Source organism: Amblyomma mixtum, chromosome 8 (assembly GCF_055824585.1).
Source record: "Amblyomma mixtum isolate Tamu chromosome 8, ASM5582458v1, whole genome shotgun sequence".
In the NCBI taxonomy this organism is placed as follows: domain Eukaryota; kingdom Metazoa; phylum Arthropoda; class Arachnida; order Ixodida; family Ixodidae; genus Amblyomma; species Amblyomma mixtum.
In genome coordinates, this window is record NC_143019.1 from 4,234,705 (window position 1) to 4,261,956 (window position 27,252).

At 45.0% G+C, this 27,252-nt stretch overlaps 1 protein-coding gene across 1 annotated transcript; it reads right to left on the minus strand.

Moving 5' to 3' along the window:
* Positions 1–14,424: 14,424 nt before the first annotated feature.
* LOC149331183 (uncharacterized) lies at positions 14,425–26,116 on the minus strand. Its single transcript, XM_089555899.1, has 4 exons — positions 26,006–26,116; positions 20,586–20,660; positions 17,528–17,581; positions 14,425–14,533 (listed from the first exon to the last, which is right to left on the minus strand). The coding sequence occupies exons 1-4, from the start codon at positions 26,114–26,116 to the stop codon at positions 14,450–14,452; spliced, it is 324 nt and encodes a 107-aa protein (XP_089412025.1). The 3' UTR covers positions 14,425–14,449.
* Positions 26,117–27,252: the final 1,136 nt, after the last annotated feature.

The window sequence follows — 27,252 nt, forward strand, 5'->3', positions numbered from 1 at the left end:
CATGTCTGACCTACTGGCTTATCGCTGTCCATGCCAGTGCAAGCCCCATCCACGGGGCTGGCGCTGGAATGCCCGCCATTGTGGCTTCCAATGGCGGTGTCAGCCGTTTTTGACTCCAACTGACAAAGCTGTTCTTGAAGCTTGCGCTTCTCTGCCCTCTCTATATGTAACTGTTTCTAGAGCATCCATCCTTAGCACTAGTTTGCTGTTCGCCTGTTCAGCCCTGTTCAGGCGTGCACCTAATACGCAGAATTTGCACATAAAATCTGCGCCTTCGGCCTCCTCCACTGAATCGAACCGCGTTTCTTTTAAATTCACCGACGCCTCACACTCCATACATCTAACCTTCAGTAGCTTAACCATCTTAGCAACACTCGATTATTGCTTCCACCAAATGCTAAGATCTACAGGCTCAAGACAAAAAAAAAACACTTGAAAACACGTGCACAAATAAAATAATATTCTGCCTACCGCAAATGCCTATCGATCACTTAGAAAAAAAATAGCTATCTCTCTAAAAGTTAACGCACAAAAAAGCACTGAAACAACTGCCGGCCAAATAGTCCCGGCCGAATATAGGTCACTGACCTAAATTCTATTCCTTAACCTGCACTTCCCCTAACAGCCTAAAAAAAACTAAACACACTTTTAAAAATATTAGAGGAAAGTACTCATCTATTTTACGCAGTCGCTCTCGCAGTCGGTCCTGTCCCGGTCTCCAAGCGTGATCCGAAGAGCACCTAAACCTACGTTCGCACAACACGGCTGTCAACTGTCAACTGTCAGCGACCACATGAGCAGGAGCGCCCCCAACCCTGTTTTCATTCATCACGGAAGTCGACTTGCTCTTCTCGGAAGGGGAGAGTCGCACTGATGGTGATGACGTCACTCGCGTGCGGCGTCTCTGCCACGCGTGCCTGCCAGTCTAGGTAGTTCTGGCCTCCCACGTCTTTCTGGCTACGGACGGGTTTTCGCACAACGAGCCAAGTACCCCTGTCACACAGGCAGATTTATGGACACTTCCACAAAGTGAACCTCTCTTGAACGAATGACACTTTTGTGCGCGCTGTCACACGGCAAAAAGAAGCGTTTTTGGAAACTATGACAGTGGCGATAGATGCTGCTGCACCTTTGAGAAATTATTTAGTTTGCGCGTAAACTACCTAGAAAACACAAATATATTTACTCTGAGTTGTATTCAGATTTATTTCCACATTTGAATAAATGTTAATTGCAAAAAGCATCACGATCCGTGGTAAGTAATGCCCCTGCTACATGGGAGTTTCAAATGTCTCCCAACCAAATGTCATTCGACTTGACTGCCACCTTGTGCTGCTAGACGAATTTTTTAACAGCATTCGGCTGAGGTACAATCCAGTGAACGGAGCTCCGCGAATACACTCGAGATATTGGGATGGCTCTGAAACTCGGACACAGCCCGTACTACCCGCACTGACAACAGCCGTCGCCATCGCTTCGCCCCGCCCACAGCAACGCCCCAGACTGTTTTGATTTTGTGGATGTTTTGTTTAATAATAATAATGCCTTCATTCGTGTCATACACGGTACATAACACTGGAGGCCGGCAGTAAAAGCTGCAACAAATGGCGGAGCCGCACGCCCCCAAGTACTAGACAGCGGTACAGTGGCATTGCTTCTTTAAAAAAATGCAATACAGTTTTTTTACATCGGGAGGGCAGGCCTCTGTCAGGCGCTACTAGGCGCCTTTAGCTTGCTCTCCCTTGTTTGCAGTCTCTGGACTGGCCAAACAAAACCAATAAATGAAAATGAAATACGGCCTGATCAATAAAATTCCTCTCTTCGAGAGTGGGCAGAGTATGAAATTAGCATGTTATAAGGCAGCAAAAAAAAGAACAAATTCACTGAATAAAAGTTGCAAAAATGCATACACAATTGCTGTCGAGTAAGGCAAAGAGAACAATCAAAATTACAATCCACTCGTCCGGTGGAAATCAGTTCAGGACATATAGAAACAAAACGGCTAAAGCAAACATGGTCGCAAGGAGAAATGACTTAACGAAAAGGGAAGTAGGTTGAGAACAAAATCAAGCAGTAACCCGCCGAAAAAAAAAAACAAGTAGTTTAAGTGCGGCTTGTCAATGACGAAGCTAAAGACAATCAATCAGAGATGTATTATTTTCATGTGCATTGTTTGCTTTTTTGCTTGTCTTTAGCAAACGTGACCACATAAGCGCGAAATTTCCCCAGGAATCCACCGATGCGGACGACTGTACACCAGTACTCTTGTTTACATCGCTGTGTACAAACTGCTAGTGCCCATTAGTTATCGTAATGAATCTCCTTTTTGTACCGGTTGTACCGTTGCCTGTTCACAAAGTGCCACAACTCTGTAGGAACCGCCGATGCGAACGCGACCCTGGGAAACACTTGGTAGCCGGGTTGCTGACATCGCGTAGGACAGGCGCTTCTCGCTAATCGTCCCTGCTTTCTCCCATGAGACGAATGCTTCATTTAGATAAGTTTATCCAGAAGCATGTTCGGTGACCATTTTTATTCATTGCAAAGGCCTTATATGCTATCCACAACCGACGGCGGCGGCTGCTGCTCGCTGCCTAAAACATGAGCGGCAGTCTGGGACCGACTGCCGTTTCCTGTTCAGTGCATGTGCGTTCTGCAACATAACCGATAGTCAATTGCAGGTCACATTTGTCAAAGCTACACTCGTTATCCATTTGCGCTGGCTGAAACTTGAGAATTCGCTCTCCACAATCGCCAAAATTGCATAGACGCACCCTTTGAACTATTAGGCCTATCGCGGGAGTCGTCGTCATTTGCAGAGTGAGAGTAGCTGTTCAGGCGTGTGCATTATTTTTATTTACTGGTGATTTAAAACAAGCTCTCGTTAAAAGGCGCAGTCCGGAAAATAAGTTGGAAATTTTTAATTCTAAAAACTTTTTTTTAATGCCGGAGTACTGCTTTTGAGACTACACACTCGCCTTGCCGGGCCAAGTGGAGTGAGCCCGCCAAACTCACCACGAGGAAAGTGCATTCTGCAGCGAGTGTCACTAAAGCTCATCGTGTGACAGTGCGCAAATGGCACTTTAAACGAATGTCACTTGTTGAAAGTGACACTAATTGCGCCGTGTGACAGGAGTATAATGCTCTCGCATTAAAAACACTTCTAATCCGTGCTTCACCTAGACTACCACACTGCAGCAATGCATGCCTAATGCACCGTGCTTTCAAGCAATGCACCGAGCACACCGAGCATTGTCACAACAGAACCCTTTATGAATTTGTTTCGTAGCGCTTGCATTTCGTGCTGTCGCCTAGTAAGCTTTCAGCGCGAGGTAAACTTCAAAATAAACCTCATTCAGTGTTCTAGCTTCTCTGGCCAAGTGGCCAAGCGCGGGGTCTAGGCGCGGCTAAACTACATTCCGAAAACGTTTCAGTGTTTCTATCGTTCAGTGTTTATATCTCTTGGCTCCGTTTCTAATATTTTCGTGTTGCTTTTCTCCCATGATGCAGTCGCTTGCTACCGCTAAGGGTAGAGCCCTAATTCTTGCGCGTATAAACGGCTACAAGACACAAACACTGCTTACTTATGCTTATAGTGGAGCTGTTTACAACGCCACGCCCTTTTATGGCTACGCACTTAAAGGTGAGAAACATGACGAAAATTAGTTATTCCAGATCTATTTTTTTCGGGAGATTTCTTGAGGCAAGTCTAAGGCGTAGCCTTGCAATGTATGCCTGCATTAATACACGCTTGCCCAATATACTCTTGGCCACAAGTGAACAGCATCACACAAAAACAAAATATATCACCTTATCGCATGGACGGAATTTAGAAAACTTATTCCTCAATTTCCTTCACACTCTGATTTCTGTTACGATATTTTTTACTTGGTCGGTGAGGCAGACAGCGTACTCACGTATTCCCCAGTCCGTATCACCATAAAGAAGGCTAATAGTATTTCTCACGTTCTCGTTTCTGGATTTTGCGGTTATAGTTGTTTGCTCAAAATTCAGCGCACATTGCCAATACGATATTTGCTCAATCGGCCACCTGACACGGCGCAGATATGAAGACGCCCGCTACGTGCGCTTTCGGTGATCCAGCTTGCGTTCGTGCGTGTTTAGTTTAGTTTATTGGGGTTTAATGTCCCGAAGCAACTCAGGCTATGAGGGCCGCCGTAATGAAGGGCTCAGGAAATTTCGACCACCTGGGGATATTTAACGTGCACTGACATCGCACAGTACACGGGCCTCTAGAATTTCGCCTTCATCGAAATTCAGCCGCCGCGGAAGGGATCGAACCCGCGTATTTCGGGTCAGCAGCCGAGCGCCGTAACCACTGAGCCACCGCGGCGGGGCGTTCGTGCGTGTGGTTGCGTGGGCGCGGGCGTGCGTGCGTATGTGTACCGTAGCGTAGCGCGCGCTTAGCGAAAAATACGGCACCGGAGACACATCGCACGCAGTGTATTACTAATAAGGGAGTAATTACTCATTGGCATCCACCTGAGCGCAGCCATACGGCTACAAAGGAAAGCTATACAGCTTTCTCAGAAACTTCGTAGTTAAAGAAAAATTCGTCCTGGTCCGGGGTTCGAACCCGGAACCACCGCCACACCGGAGCAGTCGCTCTACCAATTGAGCTAACCGGGACGGCAAGCTTATGGTAGGGCGAGAGCGAATTGATCAGTAACTCGAAGTGGGAAGAGTGTTGGTCAAAGTGTATTACTTGAGTATTACTTGAGTGAGTGTTGGAAGAGTGTATTACTGCGTCAGGTTCCTCCAGGAATGTGTGTTTTCTATACATCCTGCAGACACCTTTTACAAACCTTACAACTCGTCAAAAAGAATCACGGAAAGCATCCTCGCCCACTCAGGCGACTTCAACAAGCCCCTGAGCCATCTTGCCTTTTGCGTCCCCTCTTTCTCTTCCCACTAGGCGCCTTTCTCAATCTCCGACTGCTGAACATGCGTTCGTCAGGCCCAGAAAAGGCTTCACCCAGCACTGATATCTTTTTTTTTTCGCCCACAAAGCCCTTCCTGCCCCCCCCCCCCTCCTCCCACAGTCCTGAAGGCAATCCAAACACAGATTAACCCCGCCCCCCGCCGAACCCCGCCGCGATGATCGTTCCCGTCTGCCCGCGTGCTGCTATGAGAGGCAGGAAAGAGAAAAATTAAAGAGAAAGGAGGAGTCCAGGGTGAAGCGGCCCGTGGTGACAGTTTGCCGAATTAAACGGCCATGTTCCGGAAAGGTGGGCCTGTTACTGGTTGCCGGAGTGGACTATTGGCCGTATTGAATCACAAAGAGCAAGAATCTGCTGAAGCAAATCCGGATGTTTCAACTTAGGCAATTCTCCTACTCGTAATATAGAAGTTTCTGCTATCCAAGCATTGCACGCCTACTTTAAATACAGATCTGGAAACCCGGAAGTTACGTCGACCTTCATATCCACCGGCTTTTCAGAGAGTATCTGTAACAACGCAGCGGCAGCGTGGAACGCATGTTTAGTCTGGTTTTCAGCATCAGTGGCGATCCATTGTAAAAGAACAGGGTTGAGCTGTTTGATGCGAAGCTTTCAAGAAACGTTCTTTCAAGGGGCGATGAAAAATTATAGTTGAGAGGCACTGTACGTTTCGGTCAAAATAAAGGCTTTTATGCGTAGCATATTGCAATCACTCAGTTCAGCCCTTGGGCGCGGCTGGGCAGCCACCAAACCGCGTGAAAAAAAAATGAAGAAAAGAAAAGAAAAAAAAAATAAGAGAAAAAAAATGAAAAAAAAAGGACGGCTCAGCATGGTGGCGGTTGTCACCGCCCCGTTTCAAAGGGGGCGCTCCTATCCATCCATCCATCGAACAACGACGGGTGCCTTCAAGGGAACACAGAGAAGCAAAGAGGGAGCAGTTATCTTTAGAGTAAGTAGGGAAAAAATGGGAATCTTATAGACAAAAGAAACAGCAAGTTCAGGTCCTAGACCAGGCTAAAATAAAGCAGTCCTCTGATAAATGGCTGGCTGAAGTTCGCGAAGCAAATAAAGGGGGGCCAAGAAAATTCTGGAACCATATAAGCTGGTTGGGAAAAACAAATCAAAGAAAGCAGGAACAGATTATAGATGCTGAGGGAGAATGTTTAGAGGGAGACGATGCTGTGGACTACATTACGTCATTTATAGCTGCGTCTTTTAGCGACGCCAATGGGGTAATCTCCCCAAGTGAGGCGGCAACACAGGACAGCACAAAAGAGAACAGCTTAGAACTGACTAGTCTTAACTGGGAAAAGGCGGAAGCGAATATTCCTAAAACCACATGCGCAGGGATAGACGAAATTCCAATTAAGCTGATTAATGAAATTGGCCCAAGAAGCAAGGACGCGCTGATAAAAGCATTGGAGGCAGTCATAACAAATCAGCAAATTCCGCACAGCTGGAGACAGAGTAAAATGAATTTGATTTATAAAGGGAAATGAGATAAGATGAACATAAAATCCTTCCGTCCGATTACGATAACATCTGTTATGTACAGGCTGGCAATGCAGGCGGTGAAATTAAAAATGCAGTCATGGGTAGAAGGGAATAGGATACTCGGAGAACTTCAGAATGGGTTCAGAAGGGGTAGGCGGTTAGATGATAGCCTGTTCGTGCTTACCCAATGCATAGAAATAGCTAAGGCGGAAAATAGACCTCTGTTTATAGCCTCTCTGGACATAAGCGGTGCATACGATAACGTGAACAGGGAACTCCTGTGGAGCATATTGAAAGATTTAGGTATTGGTGATGAGGTAATTGATTTTCTACAGGAAATCTACCGAGATAATGAAGTTGAAATTACATGGGAAGGGAAAAAAAGTACCACAACTGTGGGGGTGCACAAAGGATTAAGGCAAGGTTGTCCTCTATCACCGCTGCTGTTCATGCTTTACGTGATAAATATGGAAAGAAGGCTAGAAGAAAGTAATCTGGGTTATAATCTATCGTACAGATTAGGCGGAAATGTAGTTGAGCAGCGACTCCCGGGTTTAATGTATGCGGACGATATTGTACTGTTAGCAGATAGCCAGGAAGATTTACAAACTTTGGTTAATTGCTGTGGAGACGAAGGAGACGCTCTAGGATTCAGTTTTAGCGCAACTAAATCAGGTGTGATGATTTTTAACGATACAACTGATCAGGTGCTTACAATACAAGGCCACGAAATACCCAAAGTGGCCGAATACAAATACCTCGGGATATGGCTAAACGAAGGGCAGATATACACGGAAAAGCATGAACAGCCTCTTAGGGCAAAAGGACGAAGAGACGCCGGGATAATGAAACATAGGGCATTATGGGGGTACAACAAATATGAAGTACTAAGAGGTATTTGGAAAGGAATAATGGTGCCGGGACTTACTTTCGGCAATGCGGTTCTATGCTTAAGGGCAGAAGTTCAGTCGAGATTAGACGTAAATCAGAGAGCTGTTGGAAGATTAGCACTAGGTGCCCACGGCAAAACCACAAACGAGGCAGTACAAGGGGATATGGGCTGGGCATCGTTCGAGGCACGGGAAGCTAAGAGTAAAATACTATATGAAGAACGCCTGAGGAAATGGGACGATAACAGATGGGCAGCTAAGGTATATAAATATTTATACAGAAAGAACGTTGACTCACAGTGGCGGAAAAGAACTAGAAAACTAACCAGTAAGTATGCAGGTCATGAGGACGGAGAAAGAAAGAGCATTAAACGACAGGTTAAAAACGCGGAAGTTAAAAATTGGATGAATTCAATGGAAAAGAAACATAGTGTAGAACTATACCGATTCTGGAAAAGGCAGATCAGGAACGAATTTTTCTATGATAACTCAAGAGGCAGTGCCCTACTTTTTGAAGCTAGATCAGGGTGTCTTAGAACGCGCAGCTACAAAAAGAAATTTAACGAAGAAGATGACACATGTGCAGTGTGTGGTATATCTGTGGAAACAATTGAACACCTCATAATCAAATGTGATGGTATCCTTCCGGATGTCGATGCAGGCACAGTCACTCTTTCTGAGGCCCTAGGTTTTAAAGATAACAATGTTCATGTAAATAAATCTGCAGTGGAAGTCAGCAAAAAGCGATTGGAGGATTGGTGGCTGAAAAGCAGAGATGTGGCATAAGGTTAGAATTGTAGGAAACCGTAGGCAAAGGTGATGGAGAATCTTAATGAAAATTGCCAACACAGTAAACAAAAAAAATAATAAATAAAGAAAAGCTGAGCATGGTGGCAATTGCCACCACCCCGTTTCAGAGGGGGCGCTCCTATCCATCCATCCATCCATCCATCCATCCATCCATCCATCCATCCATCCATCCATCATAATAATAATAATAATAATAATAATAATAATAATAATAATAATAATAATAATAATAATAAATACTTTATTCACACCAAAGAAACAATACAAGACGCGGACGCGCCAAAGCCTCAATTGGGCTTGTAGGGCGCCGTCCGGCAGCAGCAACAACCTGTGTTACCAAATCAATTCTTTGTTTTGTGTACATTAAAACATATGCACTAGAGCTGTTCAAGCTCGGCAATAGCATCACGTAACTGTCTGCGAGTGTTCAAGTTGAAAACATTATCAGGCATCTCATTGAATATACATGGGATATAATATGACCTCATAGACATACCAAAATGAGTTCGCACTGCAGGGACGATATATCGAGAAACTTTTTTAATGGGATTGGTTTAACGTTGTGGAACCGAAATTCAGAGTTCCAGAAATATCTGAGTACAGTGACTTGTTTGAACACAATGTCAAAGGAAGGCAGACCTGAAGAAAGGAATACACTTTGCTGTTTATGGGGTATTGAATAGATGACACTCTTAGACATATTCTTGAGAATACGGTTTATCCTATTTTTCCATGTTGCAGAACAGTTGAAGAAACAGCACATGCCATATCTCAGCAGAGAATACCCCAAAGACTGTGCAATTAAACGTCTTATGGCAAATGGCAGGTAGGCCCTTAGAGCATAGAGCAAGCATGCGACGCCTCTGAGCTTCTTACTGAGGTGTGCCATGTGCGTGTTCCAGGATAAATCACTGTCAAAGTAAATGCCAAGGTATTTCACGGACGGAACACATGTAATTGGGTAGCAAGAACATGCAGTGCAACTGGAGCTGTGCAAAAAAACCGCAGCGTTTTTCGGGATTGGCTTGTGTGCATTTCTAAAGCACACTAGATGAGTTTTTTGGGGGTTTATATCAATCAGGTTACATTGAAACCAATCATATAGATTAGTAGCGTCCTGTTGAAGTTGACGGAGTGCGCAAGAAAAATCTGTATTAGATGAGATGAGGAGGGTGTCATCTGCATATTGATAAATCTGTGATGAAGTTATAATGGTGGGGAGGTCATTAACATAGAGATTAAATAAGAGGGGTGATAAGATGGATCCCTGGGGAACACCACTATATAAGTCTACAATTCTGCTTTGCACAGGTCCAAGTTCCACCATTTGAGATCGCTGAGACACATAATTTCTTAGTAACATTTGAAAAGGACCACGAAAACCATAGCAAAACAACTTTTCACAGAGAATATCATGGTGAACAGTATTAAATGCCTTCCTGACATCAAGAAAGAGACCAAATGCCACTTCATTTTGATCAAAACTAGAATGAACGGAATCCGACATCTTTTCTAATAACGTTTGGGTACCAGAACCAGCAATAAATCCGTATTGATGTGGGCTAAGCACGTTATGCCTCAGCAAAAATGCTGACATTGTACATAAGACGTGTTTTTCTAAAATTTGTGATATACACGACACGATAGATATTGGGCGATAATTCGAGATATCATTTCTTTTGCCACACTTGTAAAGTGGTATAACACGCGCTTGTTTAAGAGAGCATGGTAAGAAGCCACTTTCAATCATATCATTTAGCATAAAGAGAAGGACACACTTCAAGCTTTGGAAGTTTCTGGAAAGGTCGCTGATAAATATTCCATCAATTCCAGCCGATTTGTTATGCCGTAGACTGGAGATTATGCTGAAAAGATCTGGCTCTGTTATGTGTGGAAGAAATGCTGAGTCAATCACAGAAGAAGGAAGTAACGGCGAACGTGATGTGGTACGGGCAATGCGCTGTTCTTTAGAAAAAAAAGTTATTAAAATCATTTGCCAAAGAGGATGTCAAGTGACCAAAACTATGCTCTATTGCGTCCTTGACCGGTCTACGCTGACGCCCACGCAGTTCGTTCACGATAGCCGAAGTTTTGGCCACGTCATGGTGGCAATTGCGAAACTGGCTAGCATAGTAACGCCTTTTAGAGGACCGAAGAAGAGCGGTTACTTTGTTCCTAGCAGCCCGAAATTCATTTCGTAAGTTTGCATTTTTTGGTGAAGCGCGACATTTTGACCACAGCGCTTCTTTGCATCTAATGGCTGCGAGAATGTCAGCTGTAAGCCAGAAGCAATTATTATTTCGTTTTTTGACAATGATACTTTTTTTGCAGGATTCTTTTAAATTTTTAAGAACCAAAACAAAGTTATCGTAGGCGGTATCTTTGTTATTTCGTGATATCTTCACAGTCATAACATCCATTTAGAAAATATTAGCATGTCAATGTTGAAGACTTTTTTTTCGTCATAATAGAGATGGTACCTTCACTAAGAATTGTATAATGATGATGTATTTTTTTTTTCCTACTTTTATATATGTATTGTGCCTATGCTATCTTCCGACATGAAAATGCAATATTCTTATTTTGCTATTTTGCTTCAGTTAGTGCAGTGGCTTTACACATTCATTTTTTTTTGTGTGTGTTGAGTGTGTTTGGATAATTAATCACTACGTTGCGCAACCGTTGTATGCCTTGTAAAGAGGGGCTTGAACCTCGTCAAGTGAACTATTTTTCACTTTTGTTCAAGCCCCTACCGCTTTGACGGAAATAAATCCTATCCTATCCTATCCTATCATATAAATGAGTTCCAGTCGAAGGATGACACCTTACTGTCAAATAGTTTTCGATCTAGTATAGTCATAACACACCTGCTATCATTAGGTTTTTGTGCAGAATCGACCTTAGCAAAGTGGCATAGTGTAAAGTAATGATCCGCTAATTTCTTTCGAATGACAGCTGCCATAACATAAGACAAGTCCGACGCGCGTACGTTAACGTGGTCTATGCAAGTTTTACACAAACTGTTGTTTACGATCTCTTCTCTAGTAGGATCTGAAAGTAGTGTTTCTATACCATGATCTGCAAGGGCATTTAGGTAGCTTTGTGCATATGCTCTCTCAGGCTTTAACAGATCAATATTCAAGTCACCCATTATGCATAGGTTACCTTGGCTAAACCTTTGCTTACAAACGTCATGCAATGCTGTGATAAAATTAGCCACGTTTCCAGACGGTGGTCGGTATATGATAAGGAAATGACTGGAAATGTTGCTGTACGAAATTTCAAATCCCATTGCCTCTGCAGCGTTGATGGAAATGTTGATATTGGAAACCGATAATGAATCCTTGAAGAAAACAGCAATTCCTCCACCCTTACCCATTTGGCGGGTAAGGAAATGCTCCGTATAACCCGGAAGCTTGAACATGCAGGTAATATTGTCAGCAATATTTACCTCTGTGAAAGCAAATACGTCTACTACTTGGTAAAGGTCTTGTGCGATTACCAGAAATTGATTCCAATGTTTTCGAATGCTTCTAATGTTAATGTGAAGAATTGTAAGAGAACTCAAAGAAACTGGATGGAACGATTGGAAACAGACGTCAAAACTTGAAAAAGAAGCCATAGCAGTAATAGTGAATTTCCCTACGTCATTTTGTCAATGTCTGAAAGAGACGCGATTTTGATAACGGAAGCCCCCACTTCTTTTCTGGCGAAAACTTTGCCTTTCTTGACCCAGACAAATTTGAAAGATTTTTTCTTTCCTCTGATTCGAGCTTTCCAGAACAGCTCACTGTTCATACGGGTCAAGTTTTCATTGAAGAAAACGGAGGAGAGCTTGTGGGACTCATTTAGCGTCCTAAGTTTGCTTTTTACCTGCAGCCATTTCTCCCGTAAGCTCGGGGACGAAAACCTGACCAATACGACCGGAATCTTCCCTTGTCTCGATGATAGACGGTGCAAGGAGGCTATCTCAGATTGGTTGAAGTCACGTACTTCAAGTGTTTCAGCCATCTGCGTAACTTCAGCCCGTAGGTCTTCCTGTGGCTGAACTGGCAGTCCGCTTATCTCTAGATTAGACAGACGGCTGTACTGTTCACTTTCATTGAGTTCCCACTGAATTCGGTGAATCATCGAAGCCTGTTCGTCAATAGTCCCTTCTAGAAATGCAACCTTTTGCTCAAGCGTCTTTGTTGCCTGCACGGCATCGTTGCAAGTCGCAAGGAGCGTGTCGTATTTGGATGCCAAGAATTCTACTGATGTTTGAACCGCAGTAACTGTCGTTTGCAGGCCTTGAATTGTCATGACAAGCTTCTCGAGTTGCGCCGGCAGAGCCAGGAGGCTATCTATGCTTATCTTCAGTTCAGAAACAACCATCAATTTTTCTTCCAACGCAGCCACTTTTTTAAAAACGTCCGATGGTTCTTCAGTTGGCTTATCATTGGATTTCACGGGAAGTGACTCCCCGCGACACACGCGACATCGCCATTTTTCACGTTTTCCTGGTCCCATGGATGAAAACGTATCCTCGGAAAGACCGGAGCAGTCACCGAGATGGTGCCCAATGCTACATTCGCAGCAAACAGTTCGTTTTCCATCTGTAGGTAGAGCCTCATTACAAACCCCACAACGTGCCATTGTGAACAGCCGAGAATAATATTAGCAGGTGTAGCAAAGCACACGGTATGACAAGGTACAAATTGCACAGATTGCAGTCGGCGGCATAACGAGACAAAAGGCTAGTGATGAGTTTTCAACAATGCTCACCTGTCGTACACAAAGATTGCAGTCAGTTCGCAGCAAAAGGTTGCCGCCGACTGCGAAGGTGAACCAGGTGAACCACGGTTTTATAGCTGTCTAGAGGCAGCAGTGCCGCCTCCAGGAAGCCTGGCAGTGATGGTCCTTCCGGTCACGCTGTCCCAAAGTGGACTGATTTGCTGCGCCGAGCTGTCCAGTTCTTCCCCGATATGCGCAGGATAATGGTATCAGGTGGCCGTCGGAAGCAGTTACCTGTCGTACACAACGATTGCAGTCAGTTCGCAGCAAAAGGTTGCCGCCGACTGCGAAGGTGAACCAGGTGAACCACAGTTTTATAGCTGTCTAGAGGCAGCTGTGCCGCCTCCAGGAAGCCTGGCAGCGATGGTCCTTCCGGTCACGCTGTCCCGAAGTGGACTGATTTGCTGCGCCGAGCTGTCCAGTTCTTCCACGATATGCGCAGGATAATGGTATCAGGTGGCCGTCGGAAGCAGTTACCTGTCGTACACAAAGATTGCAGTCAGTTCGCAGCAAAAGGTTGCCGCCGACTGCCTCCATCCATCCATCCATCCATCCATCCATCCATCCATCCATCCATCCATCCATCCATCCATCCATCCATCCATCCATCCATCCATCCATCCATCCATCCATCCATCCATCCATCCATCCATCCATCCGTCCATCCGTCCATCCGTCCATCCGTCCATCCGTCCATCCATCCATCCATCCATCCATCCATCCATCCATCCATCCATCCATCCATCCATCCATCCATCCATCCATCCATCCGTCCATCCATCCATCCGTCCATCCATCCATCCATCCGTCCATCCGTCCGTCCGTCCGTCACGGAGGAAAAGCTGCTGAGAAAATCGAGTGCCGCCAAGCAATACCTCGCGCAAAAAGACCGCGCAATATGCAACGCATTCTTGGCCTAACCAAGGTAAGCCTGGGCATCTTTTTAGTATGCTGACCTTGTATTTCGACATGCAATAAATTCTTTCGAAAGAAAAAAAAGCATGTTACCGAGCATTTTCTTCTGGGTTCAAACGCTTTTTTAAATTCAGTATTGATTACTTTAGTGAGAAAATTGTGTTCAACCACCTGCTAAGTCATTTCTGCTTTGCTACATATCTTCTCCACTCACCACTGACTGATGGGAATTTGCGTTTGTTCCTACGGTTACCATTGCTGTGGCATGTAGTTAAATGCCCAAAACCGCCCTTGTGGACCTCCGAAGTATTGGCCGCATGTTTAGTTAATAGGGAAATTGTGCAGCGGCTTTGCGCTCCAGTAGTTAGCAAAAGCTACATAGCACGTTCATTTTTCGTGCACGGATTGCTTACTTCCGCCTTAGTGACCCTAAGATGGGCCGGGAGCAAAAGAAAAAAAAACCATGTTAGAGCAATTTTTATATTTTATTCTGCGTTGAGTTAGGAATTATACCTTCCTCGTGCATAAAAAAATTACTTTTCCTTCTTTCCATGCATACACCTGCAAGTGTGAGTAATATTTCCTTAAAGCCCATCACAAAGCAGTCTATCCAGTGATGAAGTTCTTAAACACGCCCACAGAGTGGAGAGCATATCTGTGGTCACGTGGGAAAGCAGGGCCTGCACAATTCTGAAAAAAAAGTGCGATGGTCAGAATTTAGGCAAAATGTCTGTACTTATGATGTAAAAGAGGCGTAACATTCGTCAACCTGCGAAAGCAGCAGACAAGTGCAGCATACAACAGTAGCATGGACCATTAGTCACGCCTAGAGAGTTTAAAAGTTTCAGGGTATTCAAAATACCTTGTTTCAAGAATGGTCCCCCGCAAAAATTATCATGCATAAAGGCACGTGCATCCCAGTGCTTTTTTATGAGAAAGAGTCCTTGGTCTGTCACTCCTCTTTCTCCTGTCTCCCTTTAGTATCTTCATTACTGGAGAAATTTTTCCTTTTTTCCTTTTAAACGGGTCACTACTGTCGTCAACGTCAAACAAAAACATACGAAATATAACCAAAGAGTGCAAAGTGGCCCGCCCATGCACAGTAGGCTAGTAGTAAAGTACCTCAGCTCCGAAAAGAGAAGTTCTCAATTCGTCTAAGATCCAGTTCTCTGTGCACAGAGCTGTTCGATATCATATCTTAAACCATTTCGCGCTAAACGCTGATCACTTGAGATATTAGCCTGTTTAAAGTCCGTTGCACTGTTCCGAGTCTCTTGGTGCTTGAGCTTCGAAGGAAAGCCCCGTGTAAATAGTTTGCCACCTAGCCGGCCTCAAACAAAAGGCAGTTCTGATTAGTAAACAGGCATGGTACAATACACACTCCAGGGTTTGCGGTCGCGTAATGACCTTTTTAAACTTAAAATAACGATTTTAGAACAAATTTAGCACAACGTACGAACGCTTGCGCAAGCAGAACTCAACCATTTACCAACACATGCTATTGCATCACACACCTGTGCTTTTCGTTACTTATAAGTCAAAAATACCGCAACTGCAAACGCAGTGATAGTTTGAGAGATATTGAATTCACCTGTTTTGAGCCGGAAATGATCTTTTTCAGGAATCCGATGCTACTATTTATACCAATGAACCGCCGAATGTTGCAATGAAAAATAATATGAAGAATTAGAGAGCCTATTTATTTTATTACATGCGAGATGACAGTAAATGAAAGCCTTATCCTTGATTTATGGCCTATGAATATACTCAAGAACGCTGCGAAATCAACGAATCCAGTCTGAAACCGGCATTCCTGCTTGGAAGCATGGATGTCAACCCTATCTTGGTTCATAGGCGTTTTACCTTTTACCAGTTTGACTTTTTAGCTCAAACTGGAGTAGATATAAAAGCCTATTATAGAGCTTTATCTGAAAGAGCGTGTTATGCTTGAAAAGTAAGAACCGCGAACTTCTTTGCGTACGCTATTCATTTGTGCATGCCTGCGTACGGCATACCAAATCTGCCTGATCTCTCGGGGTTGACAGGATCTCCTATTCTTTCCTGTCCTGCCATCAGGGGCTGCATGGTTTTTACAAGCGCCGAAATGCGTAATTTAAGACGCAAACCACCATTAATTCGCGTTTCTTACTGAGCGTGCACTTTCAGAAAAAGACTAAAAAAAAAAAGAGCAGGAAATTTACGCGTTGTTACTCGAATGTTGTGCCGTTCTTAGGCGACGTTGCCTTGCGCAGTTTCCGGCCAGTGAAAAAGCAAAGCAGATGTACAACACTCCTCTTTGCTGCGTATGATGCCGACTCTACGATGACCTTGTAGATGCAACCAACCGATTATCCTAGCGTGCTGAGCATTTAAAGCACATTTAGAGAGGTAGCATAGCGCATGCAGCGTATTTTTTTCTGTGCAGGTTTTCCTTGATTCAGCACTGAGATATTTAACTATATCCTCTGCAGTGTAGTGCTGAAGATACCGATGACATTGCTTGTTATGTCAAGGTTTGCTTAATCCCCCACATACCGCCAGAGGCTGTTCTGTATAAAGGCCGTGCGACACGCAAGTGCTACATATATCTCATTGAACTCACTTGTGAGTGCAGCAGCACAGACTGTTCTCGTGAAATTGTAAAAGCACTCATCTCCACTTCCTTAAAGTAGGAGTAATATTCTTGCACAACTCTCTAGGCATTTGGGTCGCGAATTGATATGGGTCCCAGCCCATTCGGGGAATCCGGGGAACGAGGCAGCCCACAATAAAGCCCGAGGTTTCATCGACCGGGCAGTGGATGAGTCTGGCTCCCTGAATTTCACGAAGAACTCAATGATCGCATATCACGATCTCACCAATCATTTTAAACTAGAGAGGAGAATTTTCCCCCCTCCAGACAAAAGACTTACTAAAGAACAAGAGGTTACGTGGCGTCGTCTACAGACGAGATCGATACGCACCCCTTCACTCCTCGCGCACATTTATCCAGATCTTTACAACCCAAACTGCAAACACTGTGGCCAACGTGCTACCTACGATCACATCCTGTGGGACTGCAAAATAGAGCCACCTCCGGGTGATCTAGTTACAGCTCCTTCTCTCGAGCGGTGGGAGACCGTGCTGGCTAGCTCTGACCCCAGAACGCAAGTTTTGGCGGTGGAGTGGGCTGACAAAGTCGTCCAGGGCTATGTACTCTCGACCACTTAACGCGACCTCTTGCCAAGCTCTTCGCGGCGAATAAAATGTTTTACAATCAATGGGTCGCGAAAGCCCGCAACCACGTACTATGGTATGCCCCATCTCAGATTACGCCGTTATTTGTTTCAATCGGAAGCGATAAAAATAGATGGGTGCGAGAGATTTCGCGTGGTGCAGGCTAGGTTATTCCACAAAATATTTCAAACTGTAAACCGGATCAGCAACACGCGTTGGAACCACTAAAAGCACCAGCGTTTATTTCGTTCTTCGCTGTACCGGCCTAGCCAGAGCAACTTTACGTGTTAAAACGTCGCTACCACATGGAGAAAGAAACGAGAGAAGCCTGAGTTGAGCCATTCTTTGGTTTAGCCAATGACATCGACAACGCTGAGAAAGTTGCTCGTTTTTTAAGCTATCAAAGCTCCTTGCCTGCAAATATGGTGTTGTGAAAGGAGATAATAACCGTCATAAGCGTCAACTTACAATCACGTGGTTGACCCACTCTGTTAGCGTCATGTTCCAGCCTTTAACGAGATTCTGAGAACACAAAAAAAAGGTCGAAGCATAAAAGATCGGTCGTGCTTCCGCGTACGATACCGTGCTCTCGTTTCGAGAGTTTTCTTTGGACCCCTGGTGTGTTTTTCAGCCCATCTGCAAAAACTTTTAGAAGCAGAAATGCGCTCATACTTATTTCTACCATTAAACCATTTTAACCAAAAATGGGCAAATTTGTAACTGAAAAATTGGGCGAGCTTTGAACTGCAGGGAAGACGAAACGGCGTGTTGATGATAAAACGTGTAAATTCAAAATATGGTGACTCACTAGTAATCTGCTTCATTCTTTTCCTTTAATTTTTAATAACAGCAAGAGGAAGAAAGTACCTCACTGGAGCAAGAGACATAATCAGTAATAGGCATCGATATAAACATCCCAGAAATCATAACATTACCATTCACCGCGGCGAGATATGTAGACAACGGAGCATGGAAAGCGAAGGGGAAAACTGTAGCTATACAATAGAACATCATACCCAGAGTAGATGTCAGGAGTAAAAAAAAGCGTTTGATTTTTATTTCGTGCTAAATGTTTCTCTAAACCGCACCGGCATCGCATTTAAGGCAGCAATTTCCCCTTTTTAGATCAATCATAAGAAGGCACAGAAAGCAATCAACACTGATCACTGGAATCACTGAATACATGGTGGACGCAAGCCGCCGCGGTGGCTCAGTGGCTATGCGTTCGGCTGGTGACCTTTCATCATCACACACTCATTTTTGATGAATTGGTCGTTGTCCTTATTGTGCCAGGTCCTTTACTGGCATTCTTGAAGCCGTCCGTCGGGTTGGAACTTTGTTCCTTTGGGTGGTTCACTCTGCCCTTGCTTGGATGGTTTTAGAAAATTTTTGCTCTCCTTTCTGGTTGTCTCCTAATTACAATTTTTTCTGCCTTCACAGTTTAGGCGCTTTATTTGTTGTCCTTTCTAAAGATATCGGCTTATAGAATGTGACTCTGGTTTTGCTTCACTCTTTTTTGTGCTTTTCCTGGGTCATTTGTCATGATTTCTGTTGTTGTTCAGACACCGTCCTTTGCCCTCACTACTGTTAGCCATGTTGATGAAAAAAAAACATGCTTCTTGTCTTTTTTTCTGCTGTTTGTCTAGGGGCTTCACTTGCTCTCTCATTGTCACCTTATCTGTGTTATGGCTTAACAATGTTCTAGAGCTAGGACTTCAGAATAAACAAATGGTAGTCAGCACCCGTTATTTTTTCCGGTGTAACGTCTGTGTTCCGTAACCTTTTTGCGGTGCCCTCTTATGATTCAAGACCTAACGAACTGACTGGAACAGAAATTTTAGTTTCAAACTTTTTAGTCGTCTATATGAGCTACGGCCGTCTACTGGGGTGTACAGACATACCTGGCATGACTCGGCAAGTGGAGGCTCATCTAACAACACTCCGTCAGTACAGTTGTGAACCGGACTGGTCCACAGCGGCAACAGGGGTCCTCCTATCTAATGTGGCATGGCTTTGAATTTTCCAAGCTCCATACCGATAAGGAGCTACTGAGTGGAGATTTTACAGAAGTTCCTAATGGGTAGCGAGATATGAGTAGATGGTTGGTTTTTAGATTATCGTAAGAACAAACTGGATTGAAATTATTGGCCATATGTCCGTAGACTTAAGAAAAAGTTTTTGTTAAGGCAATACCTCTGCTCAGAAAAATAGCACAACTTTACGAAAGCAAAAGAAGCCGATAGTCCCCTTGCCCGCGCATCTCTTTCTGGAGTGTGCAGCACATTAATCAAATAGGGCTACGTTCATTTAATAGAAGAGGAAGAAATCAGCGCAGGCTGATTCTATCAGCTATATTACTCAGACGCCTCTTTTTCTGCAAAGCCCTATCTCTATACAACATGGTGAAAGGATTTAGCTGTACGCAGTACGCACGCCGAAATCTTCCAGACCTCTACATGCACTAACACTCTTTTTTTCTGACCGAGAAAATAGTAAATTATTTTGTAGCTGTATTCTAGTGCATTAGTTAGCTACATAAGATAACCGGTTTAGATGCACTATCGCGATCAAAAATTTACGGCACGCGAGTGTCCTGAAAAACATTTATTTCTACCCAGTCACGTAATCTACTCGCATGAAATGCGCTCAGGTTAGGGGGCTCTATCCACTGGTAATAATATCACACATCTGGGAGGCGAGGCAGAGCTGCAATAAAGATTTACTGGAAATGCGGCGTCGCGTAATATTTTGATCCTAGTTGCACATTCCACTACGCTCGCTGTGGGGCAGGGTACTTTTATTTTTCTTTCTTTTTAAAGCCATTTCTAATATATATCATAGTAGAGATTTTCTCTTTGTTGTTGTCTTCCATCATACAGAAATATTGTTATTGTCGGTTTGGCCGCGTACATGCACTAACGCTCGTCTGTTGTATTCAAGAATCGTTTAGGGAGAATTCAGGAATGATCGGCTGATAATAATTCGATAATTAGTTATTTGTTCGTGGCTAAGGTGACCGAGCATGTCTCGCGTATCTCGGCGTGTCGATTTGAATACGGTGCCTTTTCTTCTGTGCCTTGTAACCTATGTCTAGTTTTCGACTTCCTTCGCATTATCACTGCTTCTTTTTCTCCTTGGCACTCAGCGTTTCTATTCTTTGCATAATGCTCGAGTGTTGTGTGCAACTTGCGCGCATCAAGAAATTTTTTTATTGTCGGCTATGGTGACAACATTTTTGTAGTAACCGACTTCAGCGCAATTATTTCTTTTATTATGCTATTATTTATGTTGTTTAATATCTTTCTTGCAATGCTTTTTCTTGCTATCCATTTTGTCTGTATGTTCATCGAACTTCCCACACGTACCGAAGGCTTGAGACCAAGGCCGGCGAAACCTAGTAAATAATAAATGAAAAATACGTCCTCACAATAGCACTAAACATTGAAAACTTTTTTCCTGTAGCTAATAATTTATTCATGCACACAACTTTCAGGAAATATTAAAGAATCATTACAATCAGGCTTACAGGAAGGACTACGTCTCCAGCTTCACCAATCTTCAGTAAGCAGTTGCTTAAATGATGGCGCAGTTGGCCCGATTGCTGCCGTGACACGCAGAAACAAAACAAATAACTCAGTGAAATGCACACGTACAGCGCTGGCATTTTTAGGCTACGACAGCCAGTCTCTATATCCGTCGCTATCACAGGTTCCAACACTTCAAATACGAAGGAAGTGAAGATCGCTGAGCGGAAACATATCATGCATTCGTACTGTGCCCACTACGGGCATGAGTGGGATACTCATTGAAAATCAAGTAAAACACTAGTACCGTAGCTTCGCTACTGAAGGAAATACAAATCAGACAGTGGTAGAAGCAAACCGAACAAGACGACAATGGTTTTAGGAATATTTGCTACTTGTAGAAATTGTGCGAAACAGTGAAGAGCTAGTGGTTAGGGCAGCCCTATGGCGACATAACTAGGGGAGTTTCAGCCGCCAAAAGAGGCAGCACAGAATGCCACAAAAAGATATACAGAGCTTCGTCAGTATGACCTTGATGTCGTTCGTTTAGGAAATGTAACATCTGCTACTTATGGCGAACACAAATAAACTAGTTCCAAATGTGAGCAGGAGATTCGAGCGAGAGCAAGCGAAATTGAAGCCAAGTCCTTCGAGGTTAGGCATCAAGGCCTGAGTCGCCAAATCTTGCGAGAACTGCCATGTTGCCCTGTCTTAGAGGCAATGCATCAGCATTAAGAAGGCCGACATACGAATGGACCGTGCCGACAGATATTGGCATTATACTTTGAGGAGCGTCCCGCCGCAGCGCCTCGGTGGTTGAAGAACTCGGCAGCTGATCCAAAAGACGGGAGCTAAGTTTCGGCCGCGGCGGCAGCGTTCTCATCGCGGCGAAGCACGAAAGGAACCCGTGTCCTGTGCGAGCTTTTTGCACGTTAAACAAAAATGACTTCGGCTTAGCTCGGCTAACCCTGCCTATGCAAACGAAAGTCACGCTTGCATAACCAGCGTGTAATCACGCGGCGGCCTATTGCTGCAGGGCCACGTGTCTGGTACAACGTTTTCAGCGCTACCGCATGCAGCCCACATCTCTCTCTAACCACCGCCACGTACCTCAAAGAGCGAGTGAGGTGTTCATTTACCAAGCGAGACATGCGCCCTTCCTTCCCTCAAAATCATCGGAGTATATAACGTTGTCAACGCCAACGCCGATGATCACAATGAACGCTGACGGTCCACCGCTTCAGGACCACGTTTCTGCTACAACGTTGTCGATGCCAACGCATCCAGCGCATATTTGCCACTACCGGCAAGTAAGTAGCTTAAACCGGCGGTTTTAATTCTCGCAGTGATGGACGGAAGTAAAAACCAAGAAGAAGAAAATGACAAGACCACACACAAAATTGTGTGCGTACCATGACACATGGTGGTGGCCGGCAACCAACAGGGCGACAGGATAGCTCGAGGATGCACTACTTTCTGAACATCCGACGAGACCGCGGGATTCTCGCCAGCACCCAAGGAATACTCGCCCATACTAGAAAACTATAGAGGCAGAAGAATGCGGTATCCCCCACCGCACAAATTTCTCAACACAGAGGAAGCTGTCACTTGGAGACAATTACAGTATTACAGACAGACACTTACCGAAACCTACACACAATAAACAAAACGCACCTTACGATCTACGCGTACAAATGTCCCTGGTGCAACGAATAACAAACTATATATCACACCACATGTCTCTGCCAAAACATCGACGTCGTCCCCAAAATACAAAGCCCGAGTGCGGAGAAATGAGAGGCTCTGCTGTCCAGCGACCGATGTGAAGACCAACAAGGTATGGTACATCAAGCTCAACGGGTGGCAGTGGCCAGCGGAGCCCTAAATAAAGGCAACCGACAATTGTTTTAGAAGTGGACGACGTCGACAGACATGGCTCGTGGGGATACAACCAACAAGAGAACATCCCTGAAGATGCCCCAAAACAGCAGAAAAAGAAACACTAGAGTAAAAAAATGTTTCCCTTCCTTCCTTCTTTAAAGCGGTGGTTGTGGCGGAGACATTTATTTCGACGAGACCGGAGATATCCTTTGGATCAGCCCGTAAGGGACTGTTCCTTAAAAGCACTGGGTGGAGGTCCCTAGTTTGGGACCGCAGTGGTGGTAGCCGCAACCGGGAGCGCCCGAGTTGCGGCCACATCACGTGACAGGTGTCCGAAGACACCGTTTTAGAGTGCGGGTATATGGCGCTAAAAGAGGGGTCAAAATGTTTTAGTGCTGCCGAGCACAGCATTGTATTGGTGAGAAGGCGGAGAAGAAGCCGCTCATCCGCCTTCTTGAGGCCTTTACACGGGCGGGGGTAAAGCCGATTACTATCTTTATAGTGTGGTTGTAATATCTTTGAAGCTATAGACAAGATTAAAATCGGGTTCCTGATCGGTTGGGAAGGAGAAAACAGCCCGGTGAGAGAGTGCGCGGACGGCTACGTTGCTGCCTCGTTTCCTGGCAACCCCTGATGAGCAGGGGCCCATTTAAGGTAACGGTATGCGGGGTCCGTATCCCTTATGCAATTTTGGTAGGTTCGATAGGCTAGGAAGAGAGCGCAGACTTGTTCGGCGTTCCGACAGGCCCCTCGCGAGTCGGTGATTGTGTATTTTGAATCGGAATGTGAGGCAGCGAGAGCAATCGCGACCTCTTCTCCGTGCGTTGCACTGCGGGCGCTGAAGGTGAGTCCGTTAACTCTGTTGCTATTGTGAACTACCGCGGCCGTCTACCATCCCTGGTGGTGGAGGCCGGAGGCGCCCACGGTATACACCTGTTCTGATGGCACAGTGTCGGGCTAGGGCTTCCTCTCGTTCCTGGCGCCGACCATTACGATCTTCGTGTGACATGGCGGGAAGAGGTCGCACATGGAGGGCACCTCTCCACAGTTCTGGGATGTGAAACCTGTCTTTCAGGAGAGTGGCATGTTAGATGGGGAGTCGAGCAAGAACGCGGCGACCCGACTCTGTGTGCGACCAGCGCGTGTGCTGGTTTGTAAGGTGAGCCTCCTTGAACGCCCAGAAAGTATTCACCACCCCAAGAGCCATAAGTCGGCTGTTTGGAGTAGTGGGGGGGACGTCCATTGCAAGCTTAATAGTTTTGCGAAGGATGACCTCAGGGCCATCCTCCTTTTGTTTCCGTAGACAGGAATAAGGAGTCGAACGCAGAATTCGACTAATCACAAAGGCGTTTGCCAGTCGCAAGGCATCCTTACTTCGTAACACCCCGCGTTTGTTGGAAACTCGGTGGACCATGCGGACCACCTGGTGCCCCACCCGTAGGAGTTTGTCCAATGTGGTGTCTGGCCTTCTGTGTTTGTGGATGTAGAGTGCGAGTACTGAGGTGTCCACTGTCCTAGGGAGTCAGTCATGCACCTTTCGTTTGTTTTCGCAGCCCCCGCTTTTCATCGGTTTCGGCTGCCCGTTTAGCGCGTTTGCGCACCCTATCGATTGCTAAATCCCTCCCACGGTTGGCAATGCCGATCGGACCATCAGACTCGGTCAGCGTCTGGAGAACCCACTCTCGAAGACGTCGGCTGCGGCTGACTTGCTTCGTCCATAGCTAGACACTAGATAGGAGCGCGCAGCGGTCCGAGCAGCGGCCGCGGCGACAGCGAAGCGTGCGGTAAGCTGCTGCGAGTCACGTGCTACGTCACATGGTTACCTATGCAGCTACGCTCCTCCTGTTCAAGGTCATTCGTCCAGACAGCGAAATCGGCGCCGTTAGGCTAGTAAAGCTTATGTTTTAAAATCCTAGAATGCTCGAAATTATTGCGGTTGTGGCACGGTGCCTATTTCTCTCTTCCGTGCATTCTTTCTTGAAAGCCCGTTGGAGGTGTGGGCCGAGAAGTGAGATGATTATTGCGGCTTTCCTTTTTTCAAAGCCGATTTTCAAGCTGCCTGGTGTCGGTATAGACAGTTTGTTAACGCATTTTCGAAGAAAATTTAATCGAACTCCCGGCAATTTATTTGCATCTTTTAGTTAATTTCAAAAACAAAATAGTCAGTAAGCCCATCACTAATCCTTAAAAGAGGGTTTTTAAGGAACATGGAAGATTTTTGGGGAGTAATAATATCAGTGCTGAAGGACGTCAGAAAACAGGCAAATCATGTAAATAATGTAAATCATGTAAATTCTACTTTTCGTTAACTTCTTAACATTTACAGATAGGCGCCTGAGCGTTTATATAGATTTGTAGCCGACCGTTAATAATGGCCATTTCGGTTTAGAATTTCGAAAACACAATTACCGCCGCCACTGTGGCTTACCAAACTTGAGCAATTTACCGCGCAGTTCGAAAACCGCGCGCCTGCGGGGAGCCCTAAGCAAGGTCCATGAAATCACGGCACTCTGTGGAGACGTAGCCCGTGATAATCATTTCCCCGTCACTCCATGCCACTTCGTTGCTGTAGTCATAGCCTCCTTTATGCTCGAGGAAGCTATGCTCTAGCGCGGAGGGGGGGGGGGGGGGGACAGTTGTCACGTGGTACCATATCAGACAGTCTCGCGACTCAACTGACGTCGCTTCGAGCTCCACGCATGCGTACGGTTTTCGAAAAGCGCAAGAAATGGCCGAACATTGTTCAGGCTCAGCGGCGAGGGTGCTCTCATTCTTGAAATTTTAAAACCTGATATGGCTATTCCTGACACAAGGTTACAAATCTCTAACCGCACTCAGGCGCCTATCCTTTATAGCTCAGAAACTGATTATTAGAGTGTCGTAAATCAACCCAATAGCGACATGATTCGCCTGTTTTCTGACGTACGCCTGCAATGGTATTACTGTGCCAAAAAACATTTTCTTTACTTCAAAACCCTCTTTTTAAAAATTAGTGCCAGGCTTTCTAGAAACACCTGGTACATTAGGTTCGTTTGGTTTTTGGTTTTGAGGAAAGGAAACGACGCAATAATTGTCTCACATATCTCGGTGGACACGTGAAACGCGCTATAAGGGAAGGGATAAATGAGGGAGTGAAAGAAGGAAGGGCGAGAGAGGTGCCGTAGTGGAGGGCTCCGGAAAAATTTCGATCACCTGGAGATCTTTAACGGGCACTCACATCCCACAGTACACGGGCGCATTTGCGCCTCACCTCCATCGAAACGCGGCCGCCGCGTACGGGTTCGAACCCGGGAACTCCGACTCAGTAGCCGAGCGCCATGACCACTGAGCCACCGCGGCGGGTATTCGAATATTTCTTAGGTGCGCCACTGTATTCAATCAGCGAATTGAGTTACTGGATATTCGATTGGCTATTTTAAAGCATCGTGTTTTCGCACACCCCTAGAGATTGTTGCAAAGCCAAGAATGCGTTTTCAAGGAACGGCTGTTGTCCCCGTTGTGTTTTTCCAGACAAGAATCAGCCATGATTTGTCATTCTTACCTTGCTTTGGTCTTCAGCAATTGAGTAGCACAAGCGGAGCACAGCACACAGTCTTCCACCCTCCTGTAAAATAACGGACACCTTCTGGTTGTTGGTATTGCACAATGGCATGTCCCCAAGAAAGCGTCGTTCCAGAATTTATTTCTGGGACATCCACAAAACGGCACATGCTACGCATGATTATCAATTCTGCTTCGTTGAACACCTAGTTAATCATGACAATCCATGACGTACTCAGCCGTTTAGGAAAGATTTTAAATTACGTCCTTCCCTCTCGCAACGCTAGATGTTTCGTTGGCACAATTATGTCCTCTAAGGCGGACGTGCGAAATGGGTGAAACGTACTTACTATTTAAAATAGTCGTTCATAAATGTACCGTATTTTAGCTTATTCTATAAAACAGCACTGTCTGATTTTAACAAAAGGTTAGCATCGCACAGTACACCCACACCTTACGAGTCCTTCAGTTAAAAAAAAAAAACATGCACTGTTACTTCGAGCTAGGTACCTGAACACCAAAAAAAAACACCCCACAAAATTTCGCATTCATTAGAAAAATTCGACTTGTAGAGGTATGGCGGCCTAAAGAAAATGTTCAGTTGAAATAGTTGGTTTATGGTTTATGGGGTTTAACGTCCCAAAGCGACTAAGGCTATGAGAGACGCTCAGCTGAAATGATTAGCCTCAGTCTGCCAGCACTTCCAAGAAATTGAAATGCAACGTATTTGCACACAGCGACCAGGCATTAAAACTCAAGCAAAACAACTGCGAAAGGCAGGGTTAACAAATGGCCAAGGCTCTTAATTATGGTAGTTGGTTGCTATAATTCAACATAGTGACTAGCGCACAAGGCAGACGCACGGAAGGATTCATGACAGAACAAACTCTAGACTTGCGACTGAAATTTTATTTCAGCAATGACGTATTTACGCTGGATTTTATCTTCCATTCTCCTTTACTTGCGCCGCTAGTGCCACTTGCACATGCATTCGCGTCAAAGTGTGATAATGGAACAAAAAGCCATGTGTTACAAAAAGCCACGGGCGTTATTAAAAGTGATGAGGCTGGAATGCAGAGAAGAAATCGGTTTACATTGTATGTAATCATTTTTTATGATTTCTTCCATTCCAGCCTTATCACTTTTAGTAACGCCCACGGCTTTTTGCAACACGTGGCTTTTCAGGTTTCATTGTCATTCTGGGTTTTTTGCGCAAAAGACACGACACAAGAGAAACGAAGTAGACAG

Coding starts and splice junctions, on each gene's coding strand:
- LOC149331183 (XM_089555899.1), bottom strand. CDS start 26,116: ATGCCATTGTGCAATACCAACAACCAGAAGGTGTCCGTTATTTTACAG. Junction 17,582..20,585: donor CTGGAGACGTAGTCCTTCCT/GTAAGCCTGATT, acceptor TTGTGTTCTCAG/AATCTCGTTAAAGGCTGGAA. Junction 14,534..17,527: donor AGTGGGTCAACCACGTGATT/GTAAGTTGACGC, acceptor CTTTTTTTTCAG/AATTGTGCAGGCCCTGCTTT.